Raw genomic sequence first — 21,275 nt, 5'->3', positions numbered from 1 at the left:
AAATATATATATTAATTAAAATTTAAGTAGATGGTAGACTTCTCATATTTACTATTACTTTATTAGGTATACTCACTAAGTAGAAATAGGGTTTTTAATAACCGGTGAACTTATACACCGTGATTAATAAAATTTATTAGTGTCTGGCGACGGTTCCTCCTTGATTATTAAAAATTATTAGTGTCGGTGAAGTGACGGTCGTGGTTAATAAAAAATTATCAATCATGACTTTTGTTGTCGGAGTTGTCGTTAATGGTCTGGATTTCTCGCCCCTCTCCTACCTTTATTATCAACCACGGTTTTCGTCATGAACGTCGTGGATATAAGTCAGGTTTCCCTGCCATTTTAAAAAAGATTATTAGCTACAGCATTATGTTATCACTGTCCTTAATCATCTATAATACTATCGTCGTGGAAGATATTCTAAAACTATTAGGGACGGTGATAGTAGAATGTCGTGGCTGATGTTATAAATTATTAGCCACGACATTATGCTATCACCATCCCTAATAATCGTATCAACAACCCACCGACAAATGTCGTCGCTGATATTCTTAGCATGTTCCTCTCTCGTTTCTCTTTAAGGAATTTGAGATTATCCTAAATGTGAAACTAATAAATTTTTTTCCAACTAATATCCAATCGGGATCTTCTCAATCTCTTCTGAGATATCTCCATCTTTAATTGGTTAAAAAGAAATTGAAGATAAAGATTTCTCAGAAGATCTCGATTGTCTATTGGTTGGAAAAAAATATATTGATTAGAAACACATTGGTTGAATTTTATCAATGATCATCAATCTATTCTTGGCAATCTCTGTCATCTTCAATTAGTTTGATATAATTAAATGAAGATGGAGATTTCTATGGAGAGACTAATTGTCTATTTGTTAGAAACACTTCTCCTTAAAGAATTTTCTTAATGATCATCAATTTCATTTGGAAAATCTCTATCATCTTCAAATAGTTAGAATGAATTAATTGAATATGGAGATTTCCCAAGAGAGTGTGATTTTCTACTGTCTATTCAAGTCGTCCATCAATGTGGTTTATTTAATTACTTTGATTATATATTATTGATATATAAAGTTCTTCCTTTACTACTTAGATCAAAAAAGATATATTAAAACATTAGTAGCGTCAGCTTTAAGGTAAGTTTACGATAACTCGTCTCCGCCACATTATTAGGGACGACGTCAGCATAATGTCATGGCAAATAATCAGCCACGGCATTATGCTAACGCCGTCCCTAATAATCAATATTTTTATTAGGGACGACGTTAGTATAAGGTCATGGTTAATAAAAAGATTATTAGCCATGACATTATTTATCGATGTCCATAATAATCAATATTTAGACTATCAACAACCTACCGACAAATGTCGTCGCTGACATTCTTTACCAAATAAGTTTCAAGGCCTATAAATAGAACACTTCTCTTTCGCTTCTCCTTAAAAAATTTGAGATTCTCCTAAACTAATGATTTTCTTCCAACCAATAGTCAATCGGGATCTTCTCAATCTCTTCTAAGATATCTCCATCTTCAACCATCTTTAATTAGTTAAAATGAAATTGAAGATTTCTCAGAAAATCCCATTGTCTATTGGTTGGAAAAAAAATCTATTGTTTTGAAGCACTTCTCCTTAAATAATTTTCTCAATGATCAAAAATCTCTTCTTAAGGAATAACACGCTCCTCTCTCGTTTCTTTCTTAAGGAATTTGAGATTGCCAAATAAGTGAAACTATTGATTTCCTTTTAACCAATATCCAATCGGGGTCCTCTCAATCTCTTCTAAGATATCTCTATCTTCGATTTGTTAAAAGGAAATTGAAGATTTCTTAGAAGACCCCGATTATTTATTGGTTAGAAGCATATTGATTGAAGATCACAAGAAGAAACAAATTCTTGAAATCATTTTGTGCAACTCTATTAAGGACGACGTTATTATAATGTCGTGGCTAATAAAAAGATTATTAGCCACGACATTATGCTATCGTCGTCCCTAATAATCAATATTTCCATTAAGGACGGTGTTAGTATAAGGTCCTGATTAATAGAAAGATTATTAACCACGGTATTATGTTATCGTCGTCCTTAATAATCAATATTTCTATTAGGGACGACGTTAGTATAAGGCCGTGGCTAATAAAAAGATTATTAGCCACTATATTAGTCTATCGTCGTCCTTAATAATCAATATTTAGACTATCAACGACCTACCGACAAATGTCTTCGTTGACATTCTTTACCAAATAAGTTTCATGGCCTATAAATAGAACGCTCATTTCTCGCTTCTCCTTAATAAATTTGAGATTCTCTTAAAAGTGAAACTAATGATTTTCTTCCAACCAATATCTATTATGTCTCTTCTCAATCTCTTCTTAGATATCTTCATCTTCAATTGGTTAATAAGAAATTGAAGATGAAGATTTCTAAGGAGAGCCCAAATGGATATTGATTAGAAGTACATTGGTTGAATTTTCATTGGTTATTGTTCCAATTTATCTTTGGTTATTGTTTAAATTTATCTTTGGTTATTTTATATGTTTTATTTTCTTTGGTTATTGTTTTGTTTTTCCTTTTAGATTTAATCCCAACTCAAGATTTTATTATTACGAGTATGGTAATTAGGTCTAGTTTGGAAAGATGATGTAAATTATTGAAATTTCATTCACTTTGTTTAAATTCTTTAGAATAGAAACATTCAATAATTTCAAATAAAGAAATGAAGTAAAAACTATATATATATATATATATCCATTAAGCAATTTTAAATCTAGAAATTAAGTTATCTGATAAGTTTGAATTATGTAATCTAATATTAGTGTCAGCGTTATGCTAAAGTCGTGGCTAATATAATTATTAACGTCACTTTTATAATAAGGCCAGCGTTAATACAAGTGAGTTACTACCAAAAACTGCAGACAAGTCAAACACATCAAGTTTTTTATGTTACGGATATGGCATCTAGACATGGATGGAAAATTGTCACAAAGATAAATCCTCTTTATTCGAACATCTAGACATGTTTTATTTGTGTCACTAGTAGAAATTATGTCTTCTGTAACGACTACTAGTAACGGCGCTCGAACGCCCTTACTAATATTTTTTATTAGTAACGGTTATATTAAACCGTTACTGTTACGAGCATATCAGTAACGGCTATATAAACCGTTACAGATATGGGTTTACTTACAGTTATTTATGATTGATATCAGTAACGGTTTTAGTAGAAAACCGTTACTACTAGAGAATCTGTAACGGTTTATGAATAACCGTTACAGATATCAAGCCGTCTTTTTAATTTCTTTGATAGTATCTGTAACGGTTATTCATAAACCGTTACAGATATCACATTAATTACCGTTATTTGTGCTTGATATCAGTAACGGTTTTCTACTAGACCGTTACTACTAGAGAATCTGTAACGGTTATTCATAAACCGTTACAGATATCAAGCCGTCTTTTTAATTTCTTTGATAGTATCTGTAACGGTTTATGAATAACCGTTACAGATATCAAGTCGTCTTTTTAACATCTCTTATAGTATCTGTAACGGTTATTCATAAACCGTTACAGATATCACATTAATTACCGTTATTTGTGCTTGATATCAGTAACGGTTTTCTACTAGACCGTTACTACTAGAGAATCTGTAACGGTTATTCATAAACCGTTACAGATATCAAGCCGTCTTTTTAATTTCTTTGATAGTATCTGTAACGGTTTATGAATAACCGTTACAGATATCAAGTCGTCTTTTTAACATCTCTTATAGTATCTGTAACGGTTTATGAATAACCGTTACAGATTTTCATTAATTACCCGCGCGCCTTCTTTCTTTTTTCCTTCTTCCTTTCTTTCTTTTCCTTTCTTCCGCGCGCGACTGTTTTCTCCTTCTTCTTCCGCCGATCATCCGCCGATCTTCCACCGATCTTCCGTCGATCTTCCGCCGATCAGGTAAGTTCTTCTTCTATTCTCTTCTTCTTCCACTCTTCTCTTCTTCTTCCCCTCTTCTCTGTTCCTGCCCTGTCCTCCGCCAACATAACTGTCCGATCAACCCTAGGTAAGTTCTTCTTTTTTCTCACAAATTTATCTATTTCCTTATTTCGGATTCACAAATTTATCTATTTCAATCTATTTGTATTTCGAATAGGTTAATCTTTACTATTTGACGATTCCGATAAAGTGGAATTCCGGCCAGCAACGTCGTACCCCTGGGTTCGTCGCAAATTAGGTACATTCTACTTTCTGTAGTCATTGTTTTTTGGTGAATGCTGATCACTTATGTGAATTTTTCTATAACTATGTGAATGCTGCTTCACATGAATAGGAATGCGATAATTTTCTCAAAGATCAATAAATGAGAGTTTATGTTGCATTTCTTTATGTTATCGGCAGGCTTACAAAATATCTTTGAGGCCACTTGCTAAATATCACTATACAGCTATGTTAATGACAATTTCCTGTAAATCTTATATATGTTATAATAAAGAGAAATTTAAATATATATTATCATACAATATTCACTCACTCATATCTGAACAACTATATGATTCTTAGCAAAACAAATTAGTGAATATAGGCAGTCAATTCTTCTTTTTTCTCACAAATTTATCTATTTCCTTATTCTCTTATTTTGCAGATGCCTGTTTGATAGACTGTAGCTTCTGTGGAGCTGATCACTTGCGTTCTGCACATCTTCAGGTTGGGTCTCTTTAATCAATATATGGAAAATATAGATTAACTTGCAATCAGTTAATTATTTAGTATTGAAATAGACAGTCCTCATACTACTTGATATCAGTTCTTTGTGTGGTTTTCCTATTTGTTTCAATAGATGATAGTTAAGATTTTAAATTAGTTGATTCATGCCATTGTGTGGTTTTAAATTAGTTGATTCAATAGATGTGGTTTTCCTATTTGATTCAATTAAGAGACAGTAATTAAATTTGACTAATGATTCATGCCATTGTGTGTAATGTTGAGATTTTAAATTCATGCATTGGTAATTCTCTCTGATTTGGTCCTTAAACGTTCTTTCCATGTATAGAAATACTGCTGCTAGTTGAGATTTGTTACAACTCTTTTATTAAAAAAGAGGACTGTGTATTCTATTTTTAGTTTGGCTGAATAGTTAATTTGAAATAGGACTGTGTGCATTATTTCTCAATACTCTTTTTCATTCTATTTTGCAGAAAACTCAATTTTCACCGTTTGCCCTTGTATTTCCTATCGCTGCTTGAAGTTTGCCCTTTCAGATTCAGGTTAGTTCTTATTTACAATCTATGTTATTTGTATGTTAGATTGGTAATATTGAATGCTAAAGTTAGATTGTTATTTGTATGTTATATTAGTAATATTGAATGCTAAGTAGATTATCGATGTTAGGTTAGTGGATACTTTGTATGTTAGGTTAGATAATATTGAATGGAAAATTGTGACACCAATAAATCCCCGTTATTCTAATTAAGGTTGAATTAATTTCTATGAAGGGTTACTTGTAAATTTGTCTTATAAACATTACATTCAATATTTGCAGCTATCATGGCACCTAAAAGAATTCAAGGTAAGAGTTTAAGCAGCGCGCTACACGAGCTTGTACGAAGGACCGAGGAGCATTCAGAAGATCCCGTGCAATTGTGTAACTCTGTCGGGGAAATTGATTTGGATCTTGATGATGTTATGAATGTTGATAGTGTACCCAACACTATCCCCGGTGATGATATTGATGATGATGATGAGACACAGCCCCCGTCTGAGGAGCAAGATGGAGGTACTTGTATTTTTTCTTAAGTTAGTTGTTGTGATCCTATATAATTTTTTGTTTAATTTTAGGATCTATTTCGAGAAGGAGACGGGGCAAGAACAAGAATAAAGCTGTTGGTAGATTGCAAGCGGGGCAAAAGATGACTCTTCAATTTAACCCTGTTGATGGTAAACCAATGTGCGAGAATAGGACAGCTTGGTCGAGGCATATTGGGAGTGTCATTCGAGACTTCAATGCACTACCTCATAGGACTTTGCGTTGGTCGGACCTGAGCTCCACACAGCTAGATCACATATGGATGGCTATCACGGTATATAACTTTTTATATTATTAAGTCCATTATGTATTCAACACAATCTATAATCGTATTTTAATGTTAACTATTTAGGATCCTTTCATGGCTGTGGGGGATGACATCAACAACTATCGAAGACAAAGTTTATTTCAAGCCAACAAATTATGGGATAGATGGAGATGTCATTGGAACACCATGTACATTAAATCCCGTGAAGGTGACGAGCAAGCGATTAGGGCAAATCCCCCTCCCGAGATCGAAATTAGTGATTGGAATTATCTACTTGATCGTCGCTTTCTCACGCCGGAATTCAAGGTAAATTAATGTGTTTATAAATAGCTCTTACATTAATCATTCATTAAACACAAATGTTTTCTTATTTGCAGAAAACAAGTGCTGTGAATGCGCAAAATAGGTCGCATGTTGTGTACAAGAATCATGCGGGCAGCATCTCATTTTCGCAAGTGGAGAAGCAAATGGTTCGTTTTATCATTGAATAACAATGTTTATAATGTTATTACGTTTTTATTAATAATTAAATTTGTACAGGAGAAGACTACCGGTACGTCGCCTAATTTTGCAGAATTATTTCTGCACACTCATACAAAGAAACCGACTCTGCAAGATCCAAATCCGGAGGTTCCCCCTATTATTCAAGAAAAAGTGGTAAGTCGTGTTTATTAGTTATATTTCTTTTATTTATTTTATGTATGTATGTAATCGAATGTAATTTGTGTTTGTAGACTGCCTTGCTAACTGCTATAGAAGAAGACCCGAATAGAAATGAATTGCAGTTGGCTGAGTGCGCATTCGGGTCTCAGGGACATGGGCGAGTTGTGGGTTTGGGCTCCGGTGTCACACCTAGATCTTTTAGACCTGATGCTCGTGGTGGTACTAGCACACAGCGCGGTGACACGCAAAACGCACTTTTACTTGAGGAGATACATAGGATGCGAGAGGAGCGTGAAGCTGAGAAGCTTCAGTCACGGAGAGAGCGCGAAGAAGCCTTAGTCGAGCGTCAAATGGAGCGTGAGGAAGCACAAAGGCAGCGTGAAATGGAGCGCGAAGAGTTATTGATGCAGCGTGAAGATGAACGTGAAGAAGCTCGAAGAGAGCGTGAGAGAATGCGGGATGAGATGCTTGAGATGAGAGCGACAATGAACTTCTTATTATCCAGGATTCCCCGTGATCAACTTCCACCTGCCCCTCCCACTCGAGATGATGCCCCTCCTACTTAGAGATGATCCCCTTCCTCGTGATCGTCGATTTCCCACTTCAATTCTGGTCAGTTGAAATGTAATTTGAAATACGTTAATTAATGGTTTTTGTGAATTTGTGATATGATTGTAGTTTTTGGATGGATTATAGTTTTTGGATGGATTGTAGTTTGTGGATGATTATTGTTTTCAATTAATGATTGTATTTTTGGGTTTTTGGTTATTGATGATTGTAGTTTTTGGTTTTTGGTTATTGGTTATTAATGATTGAGGTTTTAAATAGGTAAAAATTTGTAAAAAAAAAAAACTATTAGGGTTTAGTAACGGTTAAATAATTATAAAAACCGTTAATAAAAATCTAACTGTAACGGTTTAAGAAATAAAAAACCGTCACAGAAACAACAACGAGAATCTGTAACGGTTTTCGAAAACCGTTACAGATAAAACGGTTTTCTTTTAGTAACGGTTTTTAGCCGGCTAAAACCGTTACTGTTGTTCCATTACTAGCTGTAACGGTTTTATAAAACCGTTACAGATACTCGTGTTGTTTCTGTGACGGTTTTTACACGGCTAGAACCGTTACTATTATTCAATGACTATCAGTAACGGTTTTCGAACGCCGTTACTGATACCTGTGAAGTTTCTGTAACGTAATTTTTTGTAACGATTGGTAACGGTTTTATGTGCCGTTACAAATAAGCTTCAGTAACGGCGTTCGATGCTTTCAGTAACGGTTTTAGCCCTTACTAATACCCTTTTTCTACTAGTGTGTGTTTCAAATCGGATGACTTCTTTAAAATTCCAACTTTTTTTTTTTTGCAAATATCATGGCACCTAAATAAGGTACCAGATGAGCACTATCGAGACATTTGGATGAGCTCCAAGATTGTACATATGATGTAGATTTCGATGATCCTATACACTTTATGGGATCAAAATTTCATGATATTAAGAGACTAGATGATCTAGATTCCAGCATTCTCGAGGAGTTTGTCACCCTAGAGGGGGATTCTACTATTCCCGAGACTGCAGGTAGTTAATTATAACTTATACGTGATATTTAAATGATTAAATAAATTTTAACAAATGTCGTTTCATTGTTATTTTACAGGTTCTTCATCGAGGAGGAGACGGGGAAGAAAAAAAACATGGTTCTCGTGGAAATTGCAATCGGAGTTCAGGGAGTTGGATGGAAAGCCTCTATGTGATAATGCCTTCTATTGGTCTCGGCATATTCAGGGATGGATCTATGTAGCTTTAAATTTTTTTTAAGCCCACCCCACCACTGAATCATGGTTCCATCCCTAAATATAAATATATAAGTGTTTTTTATTAAATAAATCTATTTTTAGTATTTTAATTTAGTGTGCTTTTGTCAAACTCGATATCGAGAAAGCATATGATCATGTTAATTGGGAGTTCTTTATTGATATTATGGGTAAAATGAGTATGTGAGAGAAATAGATCGGATTGATTAAATTTTGTGTATCGACGATGAAATTCTATGTTATTGTGAATGGGAGCTCTCGTGGTTTCTTTAAGAGTTCAAGGGGGTTATGATAAAGGGACCATCTTTCTCCTTTCTTATTTGTTATTGTCATGAAAGGCTTTTCTAGAATGATATCATTTGCAGAGAATACATGTTTGTTTGGTGGTGTGGATTGCGGTGCGAGAAGATCTTCGTTCTCGATGTCTCATTAATTATTTGCAGATGATACTCTTTGCATGATTTAGGTTATTGAGAAAAATGTCAAATACCTTCGTGATATTCTTTGGTTATTTGGAGCATTTTCTGGATTGCGTGTTAATTTGGGTAAGTTTGATATTTTCTTCTCTAATTTAGTTTCGTCTAAGAATAAGATTAGATTGACATGTATTTTGGGATTTAAAATTGGAATTTTTCCGTCTACGTATCTCGGGCTCCCTCTAAAGGTTAAAGCTAACTCTAAAGCTTTTTGGGACCCGATCATTGTTAAGATGGAGAGAACTCTTCTCATATGGAAAAGTAAGATGAATTATAAGGGAGGTCGTTTAGTTCTTATCAAGAACGCTCTTTCTTCAATGTCAACTTATATGATGTCTCTATTTGTCCTCCCAAAGTATGTGGTCGTGAAGATGGATAGAATTATGTGTAAATTCTTATGGGATCGTTTGATTCTTCATTTTCTCATTTAGTGACATGGGATAAGGTTAAATTAATAAAAGAGTATGGGGGACTGGGAATCCGCGATCTGGTTTCTTTTAGTAAAGCCTTATTATCCATATGGAGTAGTATATTTGCATGTTCGGGACTGCGTGTTAATTTATGTAAGTTTGATATCTTCTTCTCTAATTTAGTTTCGTTTAGGGATAAGATTAGATTGACATGTATTTTGGGATTTAAAATTGGAATTTTTCCGTCTACATATCTCGGACTCCCTCTAAGGGCTAAAGCTAACTCTAAAGCTTCTTGGGACCCGATCATCGGTAAAATGGAGAGAAAGCTTCTCATATGGAAAAGTAAGATGAATTATAAGGGAGGTTGTTTAGTTCTTATCAAGAATGCTCTTTCTTCAATGTCAACTTATATCATGTCTCTATTTGTCCTCCCAAAGTATGTAGTCGTGAAGATGGATAGAATTATGTGTAAATTCTTATGGGGATCGTTTGATTTTTTATTTTCTCATTTAGTGAGTTGGGATAAGGTTAAATTAATAAAAGAGTATGAGGGACTAGGAATCCGCGATCTGGTTTCTTTTAGTAAAGTCTTATTATCCAAATGGAGTAGTATATTTGCATCTGAGCAATATAATATTTGGGTTAAATTGATTAAATATAAATATGGTCAAGATAAGTCTAGTTGGTTCACCAAAAATTCTTATAAACCCGTGAGATGCAACATTTGTGGTGGTATTTATTCTATGTGTAAAGTTTATCGGGAGCATTCGATTTTTATTATGGGTGATGGAAGCTCGATTAATTTTTGGGACAACACTTGGTGTGGTGGTAAATGTTTGATGAAGATTTTCCCCGAGCTTGCTTCTATTTTTATAGAAGAAGATTGAATAGTGAGGAAAACATGTCCAATGATAAACTTTTGTTCATGATTAGAAATACGGGGTTAAACCCGTCTTCTCGGGATTCTATGCGGTGACGTGATTTAAATAACTTTCATGTGGAACATTGTTACACTTTGTTCAATAAACTTAGCTCGATTGATCTTTGCTGGGAAAATTTATGGGAGTCTAAGATGCCTACCAAGATCTCTTTTTTTGGTTGGAGTTTTATTCACTACATAATTTTCACTGACGATAGATGTATGAAAAAAATGATTATTGTGATTCGTTGTCGTATGTGTTACAAAGAAGTTGAGACATCTTCTCATCTACTTTTACATTGTCACGTTGTTGCAAATATGTGAAGTCTTTTGTGGAATATGACTGGAATACAATGAGTTATGTTAGAAATCGTTAGTGGCTATTGGGAGGCATGGATTGAGAGACTAAAAATGCGAGACTTAGAAGATGGGTCTCCATCCCTATAATTTTCTAGTGGATTATCTGGTTGAAAAGAAATCAAAGAACTTTTAACAACGAAAGTAGGCCGTTAAAGATTATTCACAATGCCATTATCATGACAATTTCGGAGATTAGATGAGAAAAACCTATGAATTCGTGTGGAGATCTTATTGCTCTTCTTAAAGATTTTTGAATCAATTAATTATTCTAATGTATTTAATTTGTACATACATTTTTTTCATATCATGCTTTTATCGTTGTGCTTAAACGATTTTTTATTAAATGAATCATTTTAAAAAATATATTTATTTTAGTGTTTGAATAAAAAAATAATTGGTGATAAGATGTTAATTTGTTTTCAAAAGAAATAAAACTTTTTATTGATGCAAAGTCCATCTGCCCTAACCCTGGTAAGGCAACCTATGCAGTTGCATAGGCCCCACTTTTAGAGGGTCCCCATTTTTTTAATATTTAATAATATTATTTTATTAATATTATTTTTTCTTTTTTTTTCTCTTTTAATATTAAATATATATTATAAAAATAACTTTTTTTTATATCTTTTTAGTCTTTATCTCCTCGTATTATAATATATTGATTATTTATATCTCATTTTATATTGTTAAAATTAAAAAAATACTATTTAAGGCACCTCAAAATTTAAATTTGCATAGAACTCAGAAAACTTGTAAACACTTACATCACCTTAATTTTTATCTCTTGGGATCTTCTGCTCCCATTTGTTTATATTTCCTCTGTTGTCTCTCACATGGAGAGGGGCAATGTTGTAATAATAGAAAAGTTCTTTCCTTTTATTACAACATTGCCCCTCTCCATATGGGAGGGAACACAAACAAATAGGAGCAGACGATCCTTTCTCAATTTTTATAATTTTAAATATATTAAACAGATGGACTTGATTAAAATATATTTATTTTATTGATATTTTTCTTTGTTTTTATATATATATGAGAAAAAATGGGAAAAAAATATAGTACATATGGAGAGTGAAAAAAAAGCATGAAGTGCAGGCTGAGCCCAAGGCTCAACCAAAGGCCAACATAAAGAAAGCAGGCCAGCACGGATGAGTCAACGTCCCAAACACTAGTCAAACGCGACCTGAATGTGACCTAAAGGCCGACACATGATCCTAGGCCTCATGTGGATCACCTTCTTCTGCGCGTGCGACACAATTATCAATAGTCTCATTTTCAGAAAACTTAACTCCATCATTTTTAGACGTTTTTGATCAATCAAAAAGAGAAATATCACAAAAGACTGATCATTTCCCTAATCCTTGCACAAAATAGGGGCACAAAATAGGGGATCAAATAAGGAGCATTGGATCTATGAACATTTGACTAAAAATGGAAAAAATGTGAATGAGTGTTATTGACGAAGGGTCCGATGCGAGGCTATTTTTAAAAAGGTCCGACATCATATGAAAAAAAAGGATGGAAACTATATAGTAGGGAACCAAGAAAAAAAATCGTCATTGTTGCTTCAGAAAAGTTTTTTAGATTTAGGCTTTTTGGAGTAGGAGCCTTGATTTTCTTCGAGATTAATCGGAGCACCTTTAAGTGATTTGTACCATATTTTAGGAACATAATTATATAATTTAGATATATATTTAGGCTTTAATTCACCTTAAATACAAATTTTATGATAAAATAAATAACTAATAATATTATTTTAAATGACCAAAAGTTTAGAGTTGAAATCGTTATTTGACAAACACATAACATAACACTGATGCATTTTCTCTTGTGTAACCAATAACAAAATATCTTAAATGCATTTGACACGCAAAATATTTTTTCTTTCCTAATTTTTCGAAAAGTAAATTATGTGACAATTCTAAAAAAGTCAAAATTAGTCTAAACCAACATATTTTTAATGCACTCTAATCACGCATATCATTTTGATTCCTCGTCTCACTCGAGAACAATGTAAGTTATTTGGCACAACGATCAAGTTCGAAAAATTCATTTTCGTAGAGAGTCGATTTTTTATATTACAAAACTTAATATATATATATATATATATATATATATATATATATATATATATATATTTAATAAAATATTATGTAATAACATTGAAATTATACTTTTTAGGTGATGAGGGTGAAATTGAAGATAAAAACATATATAATTTAATTCTACTTAATTGTATTTGTTCCTCCCATTCAAATTTTAAAAAATATTTTTTTTAAATAAAAGATTTGAATTTAAACCAAAAAATATATATGATCTATTTTTAATCAACTTATGTTTAAAATATTATTTCATTTAAAAAATATCATACTAAATACTTGAAAAAGAAAAGTTTATAAAAATATTTATTAATTATTTTTTTATTCAAAACAAATTTAAAACCAAAATATATTTACAAATTGACCATATATATTTAGATATGTATAATTTAAAGGGAAATGATAGAGAGCTGGAAATATATGACAGAAATTTATAAGGAACTGATGTGACATTTTGTAAGTGGATTGAAAACTTAATAGGAGAGAGAATTGTCAAATTTTTAATCCACTTATACTATCCACAGCAGGGTGTCAAATAAGGTATCAAATGAGTGTTAAAATAATATCAAATGGTACAGCAGAGTATCAAAATTAAGTGTTAAAATATGGGTATCAAATTTTGATACGGAACCAAATTTGATGTGCCCCAATCACAGCGTGCCAAGTGGCAGCGCTGGTGGTTACTTTTTTGTTTTTGTTTTTTTTTAAATACACTTTTGCATAATAATTGATAAAATATATATATATATATATCATTATTTTTTTTTCGAGATCTATAAATAGAGACTTGGTTTGTGTCATTTGGACACCAAAAAATTACTGAAATTTTACAGCATATTATCATCCTTATTTGTATCACCTTTCTTCATATCATCATATGGATATTCCCCAGACCCTTTCAATCTCGAAGAGATTCAACAACAATGGGAGTTGGAGGAATCTTTACTCAAAAGGCAAAAAGAACTTCTCGAAGAGCTTCAAATGCGAAACAATCGATCACGTAAAAGAAATTCTATAAAGAGGGACCATGGAGCTGCCCATTAGAGGCTCATGGCCGACTATTTTGATGAGCCGTGCACTTATACTGAAATGTAATTTAGACGTAGATTTCGTATGAGAAGGCAATTGTTTCTCCGAATTGTAGAAGCCGTAACAAATTACAACCATTACTTCACCCAAAGGCAGAATAATGCAGGAAAGCTTGGATTGACACCGATCCAGAAGTGTACAGTTGCCATGCGCATGCTTGCATATGGAGTAGCCGGGGATGCCTGTGATGAATATGTGAAAATTGGAGAAACCACTACACTTGAGTACACTCGTATTTTTTGCGAAACAATAATTGCCTTGTTTCAAGATGAATACTTAAGACGACCAAATGGGGAAGACTTGCGGAGGTTACTCCAAGTTGGACAAGAGCGCGGTTTTCCTGGAATGATTGGAAGTATTGATTGCATGCACTGGGAGTGGAAGAATTGTCCTAAGGCTTGGCAAGGCAGTTTACTAATGGACACAAGGGCACAACAACAATTATCCTCGAGGCAGTGGCATCTTATGATTTGTGGATATGGCATGCTTTTTTTGGCATGTCCGGAACATTGAACGATATTAATGTATTAAACAGGTCACCAATTTTTGACGACATTGAGTCTGGTGAAGCTCTTGCTGTGAACTTCACTGTGAATGGTCGACAATACAATCTTGCCTACTATCTTGCTGATGGAATCTATCCTAAATGGCCCATCTTTGTCCAATCAATTCAAATGCCCCAAGGAGACCAAGCGCAGTTGTTTGCAAAACAACAAGAAGCATGCAAGAAGGAGTAGAACGTGCATTCGGGGTACTCCAAGCACGGTTTGCTATTATTCGCCAACCAGCTAGGATGTGGAATATTGATGGCCTAGGTAAAATAATGAGGGCATGCATAATTTTACATAATATGATTGTGGAGGATGAACGAGATTCGTATTCACGAAATTGGGAAAATATCGACTTCGAACGTTCGAATAATTCTGGGTCTAGTTCCTCAGTTAATGTCCAAAGAGAAGTGCTACCTCAATTTCAAGTGCATGTTCAAGGCCGATCTGAATCAAATATTCATACTATGGCCGATCTACGTGACAAAGCACAACATATTCAATTGAAGAAAGATCTTGTCATGCACATTTGGAATAAATTTGGAACAACTCTCGATTAGAGTTTTAAAAACACTACTTAACAAATTACCAATGTTTAGAGTGTTTGTTTTCTTCTTCGTTTTAAATAATATTTGTATGTTTGATTTACCAAGTAATGAATAATATTGTTTGTGGTTAAAAAAAATGAAATTATGTATAAATGATGTGGAAGTGAGAGAAAGTGAAAAAATAATTTTGATATCTTGAAATGTATGATGTAGGATATGCTAAAAAGTGGGTTAAAATATGTGTTAAGTTGACGTGGTAGGGTATTAAATGAAAAAATTTGATACTCTGCTGTGAATAGTCTAACAAGATGTCACATCATTTCCTTATAAATTTCTGCAATTTTTTTTAGTTATAATTTTACAAGAAATTAAAACAAAATTATAATTTTGAATTTGCAACTATATAATTTAAACTCTAAGAGCATCTCCATCCTTGTACCCATACATAGGTACAAATATGTGCCACATCAACAGCCACATCACAAATAAATTATACCTCTCAATTTATACCTCTATTCCCCAAACCATCTCAAGTACAATTGTGGTCCCACCATCCACATCATCTAATTCATACAATATTTTTTAATTCAAGTAATCTTGTTTTATTTTTTATTATATTAATTTGTTTAAATTAATAAAACTAATATTTATAAATTATATTAAAAAATTAAAAAAAATCAATAATTTTTAAAAATAATTTAGGAAATTATCATCACAATAATACTTGAAAAAAATAGACTACTAAATCATATTTTGTTAAATAAAAAATTAAATAAAACGGTTTATTTTTTAAAATTTTTAAATGTTTATTTTTTTTTATAAAAAAGTGGGGTGGGGACTACTTTTTTTGACTTTTTCTCATTTGTACCCAATAGCAAAACTTTGCTACTCAATTTTCTCTCTCCTAATTTGTACCTATCTCCCCATTAGTGTATCCAGGTACAAATTTTGTCCGCATCATATTTGTACGCTCTAAAAGAATATAGAATACTACTTTTTTTTATTATTTTTTTTTTTAATGAATATGTCCACTCAAATCCCTACTAAAAAAGAGTTCTGATCTATTTTTAATGAATATGTTTAAAATATTATTTCATTTTAAAATATCTTACTAAATACTAGGAAAGTATATAAAATATTTATTGATTATTTTTTTTATTCAAAATAGATTTAAAACCAAAATATATTTACAAATGGACCAATAATATTTAGATATGTATAATTGAAATTACAATTTATTTTTTTAATTCTGATTTTACAAGAAATTAAAACAAAATTATAATTTTGAATTTGAAACTATATAATTTAAACTCTAAAAGAATATAAAATACTATCTTTCTTTTTTTCAAAGTAGGGTTGGTGAGTTTAAAAAAAAAAAAACTAGCGAGTGAGGAGCCAACATTCGTCGCCACACCAATTGCAAATCAGATCTAAGATCTCTTTCCGCCACCAACCAACTTCTTCACCATCTCTTTCGCTCTTTATATACCTCTCTATATCTCCACTTCTTCTCCGTCTTTCATTACCCAAACACATAGCTCTCAACCCTTCTTCCCCAGCCGCCGCCGCCTCCCCAGATCCTCTATTTTCTTACTCTGCAGATATGGCGACTGAGGGAATTCTTTTGGGAATGGGAAACCCACTTCTTGATATCTCTGCCGTAGTCGACAATGAGTTCTTGGACAAGTAATCTCTCTTTCTCTCTACATTTTCAGCTAGATCTCGATGTTTGATATGTCATTTATTCACATGGGTGCTCTGGATGTGGTTGTTTTGTATCTTGTGTCATTAAATGAATGATCTTTACACGATTCCTGTTTTGATGTAAAAGGGTTTTAGATCCTTGGTTATACCTATGCAATTATGGGTCTGCAGATCTGTTTAATGTAGAATGGGTTTCACATCCAACAGATGCTCCCTGTTTAGATCTAGTATTTTGAGACTTCCATTTCCTCTTAGAAATTCAGTGTCACTTGATTCATTTGATTCTTAGAATACTGTATTTGTGCTCAACTGCTGATCTGCATTATGTGAAGAAGTGATCTATCTATATCTATATATATCCAGTTACTTCCAACTTTGTGTAAAAGCTAGATCGAATTCGATTTAAACAGAACCTTCTAATGTTAATCTGGACATGTGTTGTATGCTGTGAATTTTCTGGTTCTGAAACAAACTAACCCTGCTTTCATGTGACAGGTATGAGATCAAGCCAAACAATGCCATTCTAGCAGAGGAGAAGCACTTACAAATGTAAGTATATTTTTCCTTAGTTTGAGAATGACTTTATTTGTATAAACCTTATCGGAAACAAAATTTTGTTACACACTAACAAAAGAGATCTGGCATGTTCAGAGCATAATTTGGCATAATAACTCAATCTTTAAGATTTTAAAATGATCACCAGAGAAGAACATTGTAGTTGTATATCATAAGCATCAAATATCAATCATGCTGTTTGGAGGGGTGATGGTTTTAATTTTATCTATGAAACAAGATGCATGAATCATAATTGAAAACGAAAACTAACAAATTTAATGAACATCAAGGAAATAATGAAACAAAGGTAGCCATAAGCTAATTAATTGTAAATTCATTAAGAAAGTCATAGCCCCTACAGAGAAAACATGGAAACCAAGAGAACCTTTGCTAGAGTAGTGAGGTTGGAACTTTTAAAGATTCTGACCGATATATCTTTTTAGTCTTCATCATTTACTCCCCCCTTTATTTTCAACCCAATTCTAAAACTACGGAACCAGCTAAAAAATCATCTTGTTTCTTTTGAGCCAAATACTCCACCAGATCGATAGTGCTATTTAGCCAATGTTTAGGGCTTTGGTTCTGCAACACACAACCAATCTAGGCCTCCAAGAATTGAGAAATAGAGATAGCCTCGTTCAATAGTGTTGTATAAATATTGATTCACCATAACCTAACAAGGTAGCTCATGTGGAAAGAGTTTTACTTAAGAGATCAAAGTTCTCAGGTTCGATTCTCTCTTAGGTTAGAACGCTTTGATTTAAGTTGGGGCTGTGCTAGCCTTCTCCAGGGAATAAACCTTGGCCGCAAAAAAAATTTTGATTCACCTTATTTGTGTATTTAGATTAACTTAGCTGTTTCTCATGAACATAAAATTTACCTAATTTAACTGAGCTAATTCTCAAGAAATCAACTTTGAATACCCTAGAGAATTTTGGATATTGTTTGCATTTATTTGCATATTGCTAGGGAAGAATATAAATGGTAAGTTTATAGCATATAAGAGGTTTTATTTTGTCAAGAAAGTTAATCATCTTCAATTTCAGGTACGATGATTTGGCAGCAAAAGACAATGTTGAATATATCGGAGGAGGTATGTTTCTTTTCTAAGGTCAAAATAAGAATTCCCACTTTTATGAATTATATTAAAAAGCTGATAATCTTTTTACTATAGGTGCTACTCAAAATGCAATCAAAGTTGCTCAGGTGTGTTTCGAACTTATTAAAATTGCAACCAATTTAGTGAGCCTCTTGTTCAGTGTCTAAAGGGCATGTTTATTTATTTTCAGTGGATGCTTCAAATTCCTGGTTCAACCAGCTTCATGGGTTGCATTGGAAAAGACAAGTTTGGGGAGGAGATGAAGAAAAGCGTGAAACTTGCTGGTGTTAATGTATGTTGACGCATTTTGTTTATCTCTGTTAATTATTTGCTCCCATGATTACAGTTATTGACTGTATAATGTGCTAATAATAAAAAAATCAACATTCAGGCACAATACTATGAAGTCGACTCCACTCCAACTGGTACTTGTGCTGTTTGTGTTGTGGGTGGTGAAAGGTCAGTTTTACTTGACCCATACTGCTCCAAAGCTTTCTTTTTTTATCGTAGAAATTAAAAAAACATAGAAGCCTGATTTAGGGGTTAAAGTTGTAATTGAGTTAACTAATGAAACTGACCCCACTGAAAAAAAAACCACTCAAAAGATGGTAAATTGACCAACCAAAGGTTCAGTTCATCTCTCCTAATGCCGAACTGATGAATTTTGTCTGGTAAAGTGGTTTTAATGGCTAAAAAACTGAATTTATAATAGAACAACCTCTTAGCAGTAGTGGTGGAGACTTTCTAGATAACATTATGTTATGAATTCGATTCCTGACAGTCATGCGATCGTTTTTCTTAATATATGTTTTGATAAAGCTTTAATTAATGGTTCAAATTGTTATTTTTTGTTATGTTTACTTGCTAAAATGTTAATTAATTAATTTATTTACTTCATCTCATTATTTAAATTTAGTTATTGTTAGATAATAATTGTACACCTACGGATTCAATCACCCAACTGATTAATAACAGTTTGAATGTGCATTTTGGTAAAAACAACCTATAACTTCTTAAACCCCTTGCTTTATTGATAGTCTTTATATTGAAATGTGAGTGCAGGTCTCTTGTTGCGAATTTGTCAGCTGCCAACTGCTACAAAACAGAGCACTTGAAAAGACCCGAGAATTGGGCACTTGGTACTTTCCTCTCTCACAACTAGAATCCCGTTTCTCCTTCATCATACAACATTTTGCATGTCTTTTGCTCACTTTGTCACGTTTGGACAGTTGAGAAGGCCAAATACATCTATATTGCTGGTTTTTTCCTCACTGTGTCGCCCGAGTCTATTCAACTTGTCGCAGAGCATGCAGCAGCACATAACAAGGTACGCTTGTTATTCAATTAGTTACAAATCTTTTCTTTACCAAAAGGCTGACCTGAGTGACCTCAAATTTCCTTTTTTCGTTGCAGGTTTTCATGATGAATCTCTCGGCTCCATTCATCTGTGAATTCTTCAAGGATGCACAAGAAAAAGTCCTTCCGTAAGTAAAGTGAACTCCCTTATTATGTTTTTTTACTACTTGAATATGTTAAAGTGTAAATGACAAACGCCATTTGGTGTTCACTGTTCAGGTATATGGACTACGTTTTTGGAAATGAAACTGAGGCAAGAACCTTTGCAAAAGTTCACGGCTGGGAGGTAATGTTGATTTATCGATTTTTTATTTATTTAGAGAATTAGTGTTTATTCTTTACTGCTATGAGAGCCTCCACCTTCAACCAAGGTACTGTAGTGGGAATCAAACTTGAGACATTGACTCTCAAGTTCAAACACTTTTCCACTTAAGCTATCCTGAGTGGGTTGAAAATGAAATTTATCTCTGACCTGTTTTCTTTAATTGGTTGGTTTTGATTTTTTAGACGGAGAATGTTGAGGAGATAGCTTTGAAAATCTCCCAGTTGCCTAAAGCATCTGGAACACACAAGAGAATAACTGTCATTACCCAAGGGGCAGATCCGGTAGTTGTTGCTGAGGATGGAAAAGTGAAGCTTTTCCCTGTCATATTATTGCCAAAGGAGAAGCTTGTTGACACCAATGGAGCTGGTAAGTACTCATTCTAAAAAACTGCATATGCTTTTCTTTATGATTTGACATATATTTATCTTACTAAGAATGACATAACTTTCAGGGGATGCCTTTGTTGGAGGCTTTCTGTCTCAGTTGGTTCAAGAGAAGCCTATTGAGGAGTCTGTTCGTGCAGGCACTTATGCTGCCAATGTTGTTATCCAACGTTCTGGATGCACTTATCCAGAGAAACCTGATTTCTCTTGAATCCGCCTCATTCCATCTCTACCGTCCAATAATTTTTCATGTCATCTGTCTTAATTCTAATTAAATTTTGTGAAACTGAGGTTATAATATTTAAGATCCACTTGTTTTTCTTTAATATATTTTTGCTGGTAATGTCAGCACTTTGCGAAGAATGTAGTTCTTTTTATTCTATTATGTTTTTGTGTTGAGGGATGAGTTGGTTCTCCTCTTCTACTAGTACTGTGAACCTTATGTGAGTAATGGACGGAGAAGCATTAGTATTAATAATTATCAATTATTTTTAATGTCTCCTTCTCAAATCTTCAATAACCATCACTTTTATACTGTGTGCTTTGTGGGTCATTACTGAAAATGACTTTGGCCTGACATTTCTTTTGGGCAAAATTATAGCAACTTCTCTGCATTGTTGGCTGATATTCTACTTTGCATAATGAGTTTTAATGATGCGATTTCTCTTTGGATTACTTTATTCGATACATATTGAGCTTATATTAAAAAAAGGAAAACCTTTACAAGAGAGGAGTTATGACACTGAAAGATTAAAAGAGTGTTTTTGCACAATATGAGATTTTTTTTACTTTATTGACATCTAGCCCCTTGTTTGGTATCTTGCTTTGTTCCGTCTTTTGTTTTCTTTTTCC

At 33.1% G+C, this 21,275-nt stretch overlaps 1 protein-coding gene and 1 pseudogene across 1 annotated transcript; both read left to right on the top strand.

The window, feature by feature from the left end:
* Nucleotides 1-252: 252 nt before the first annotated feature.
* LOC124938880 lies at nt 253-15,101 on the top strand (annotated as a pseudogene).
* Nucleotides 15,102-16,417: 1,316 nt separating this feature from the next.
* On the top strand, nt 16,418-20,924 carry LOC124938343 (adenosine kinase 2-like). The gene is made up of 12 exons (XM_047478764.1): nt 16,418-16,687; nt 17,201-17,254; nt 18,307-18,353; nt 18,435-18,466; nt 18,550-18,651; nt 18,751-18,818; nt 19,422-19,498; nt 19,589-19,686; nt 19,773-19,843; nt 19,935-20,001; nt 20,223-20,406; nt 20,492-20,924. Exons 1-12 carry the CDS (start codon nt 16,605-16,607, stop codon nt 20,632-20,634), a joined length of 1,026 nt encoding a protein of 341 aa, XP_047334720.1. The 5' UTR covers nt 16,418-16,604; the 3' UTR covers nt 20,635-20,924.
* The last annotated feature ends 351 nt before the right edge of the window (nt 20,925-21,275 follow it).

This window comes from Impatiens glandulifera, chromosome 5 (assembly GCF_907164915.1).
Source record: "Impatiens glandulifera chromosome 5, dImpGla2.1, whole genome shotgun sequence".
NCBI classification, from domain to species: domain Eukaryota; kingdom Viridiplantae; phylum Streptophyta; class Magnoliopsida; order Ericales; family Balsaminaceae; genus Impatiens; species Impatiens glandulifera.
This window is presented reverse-complemented; position numbering and strand designations above follow the sequence as displayed.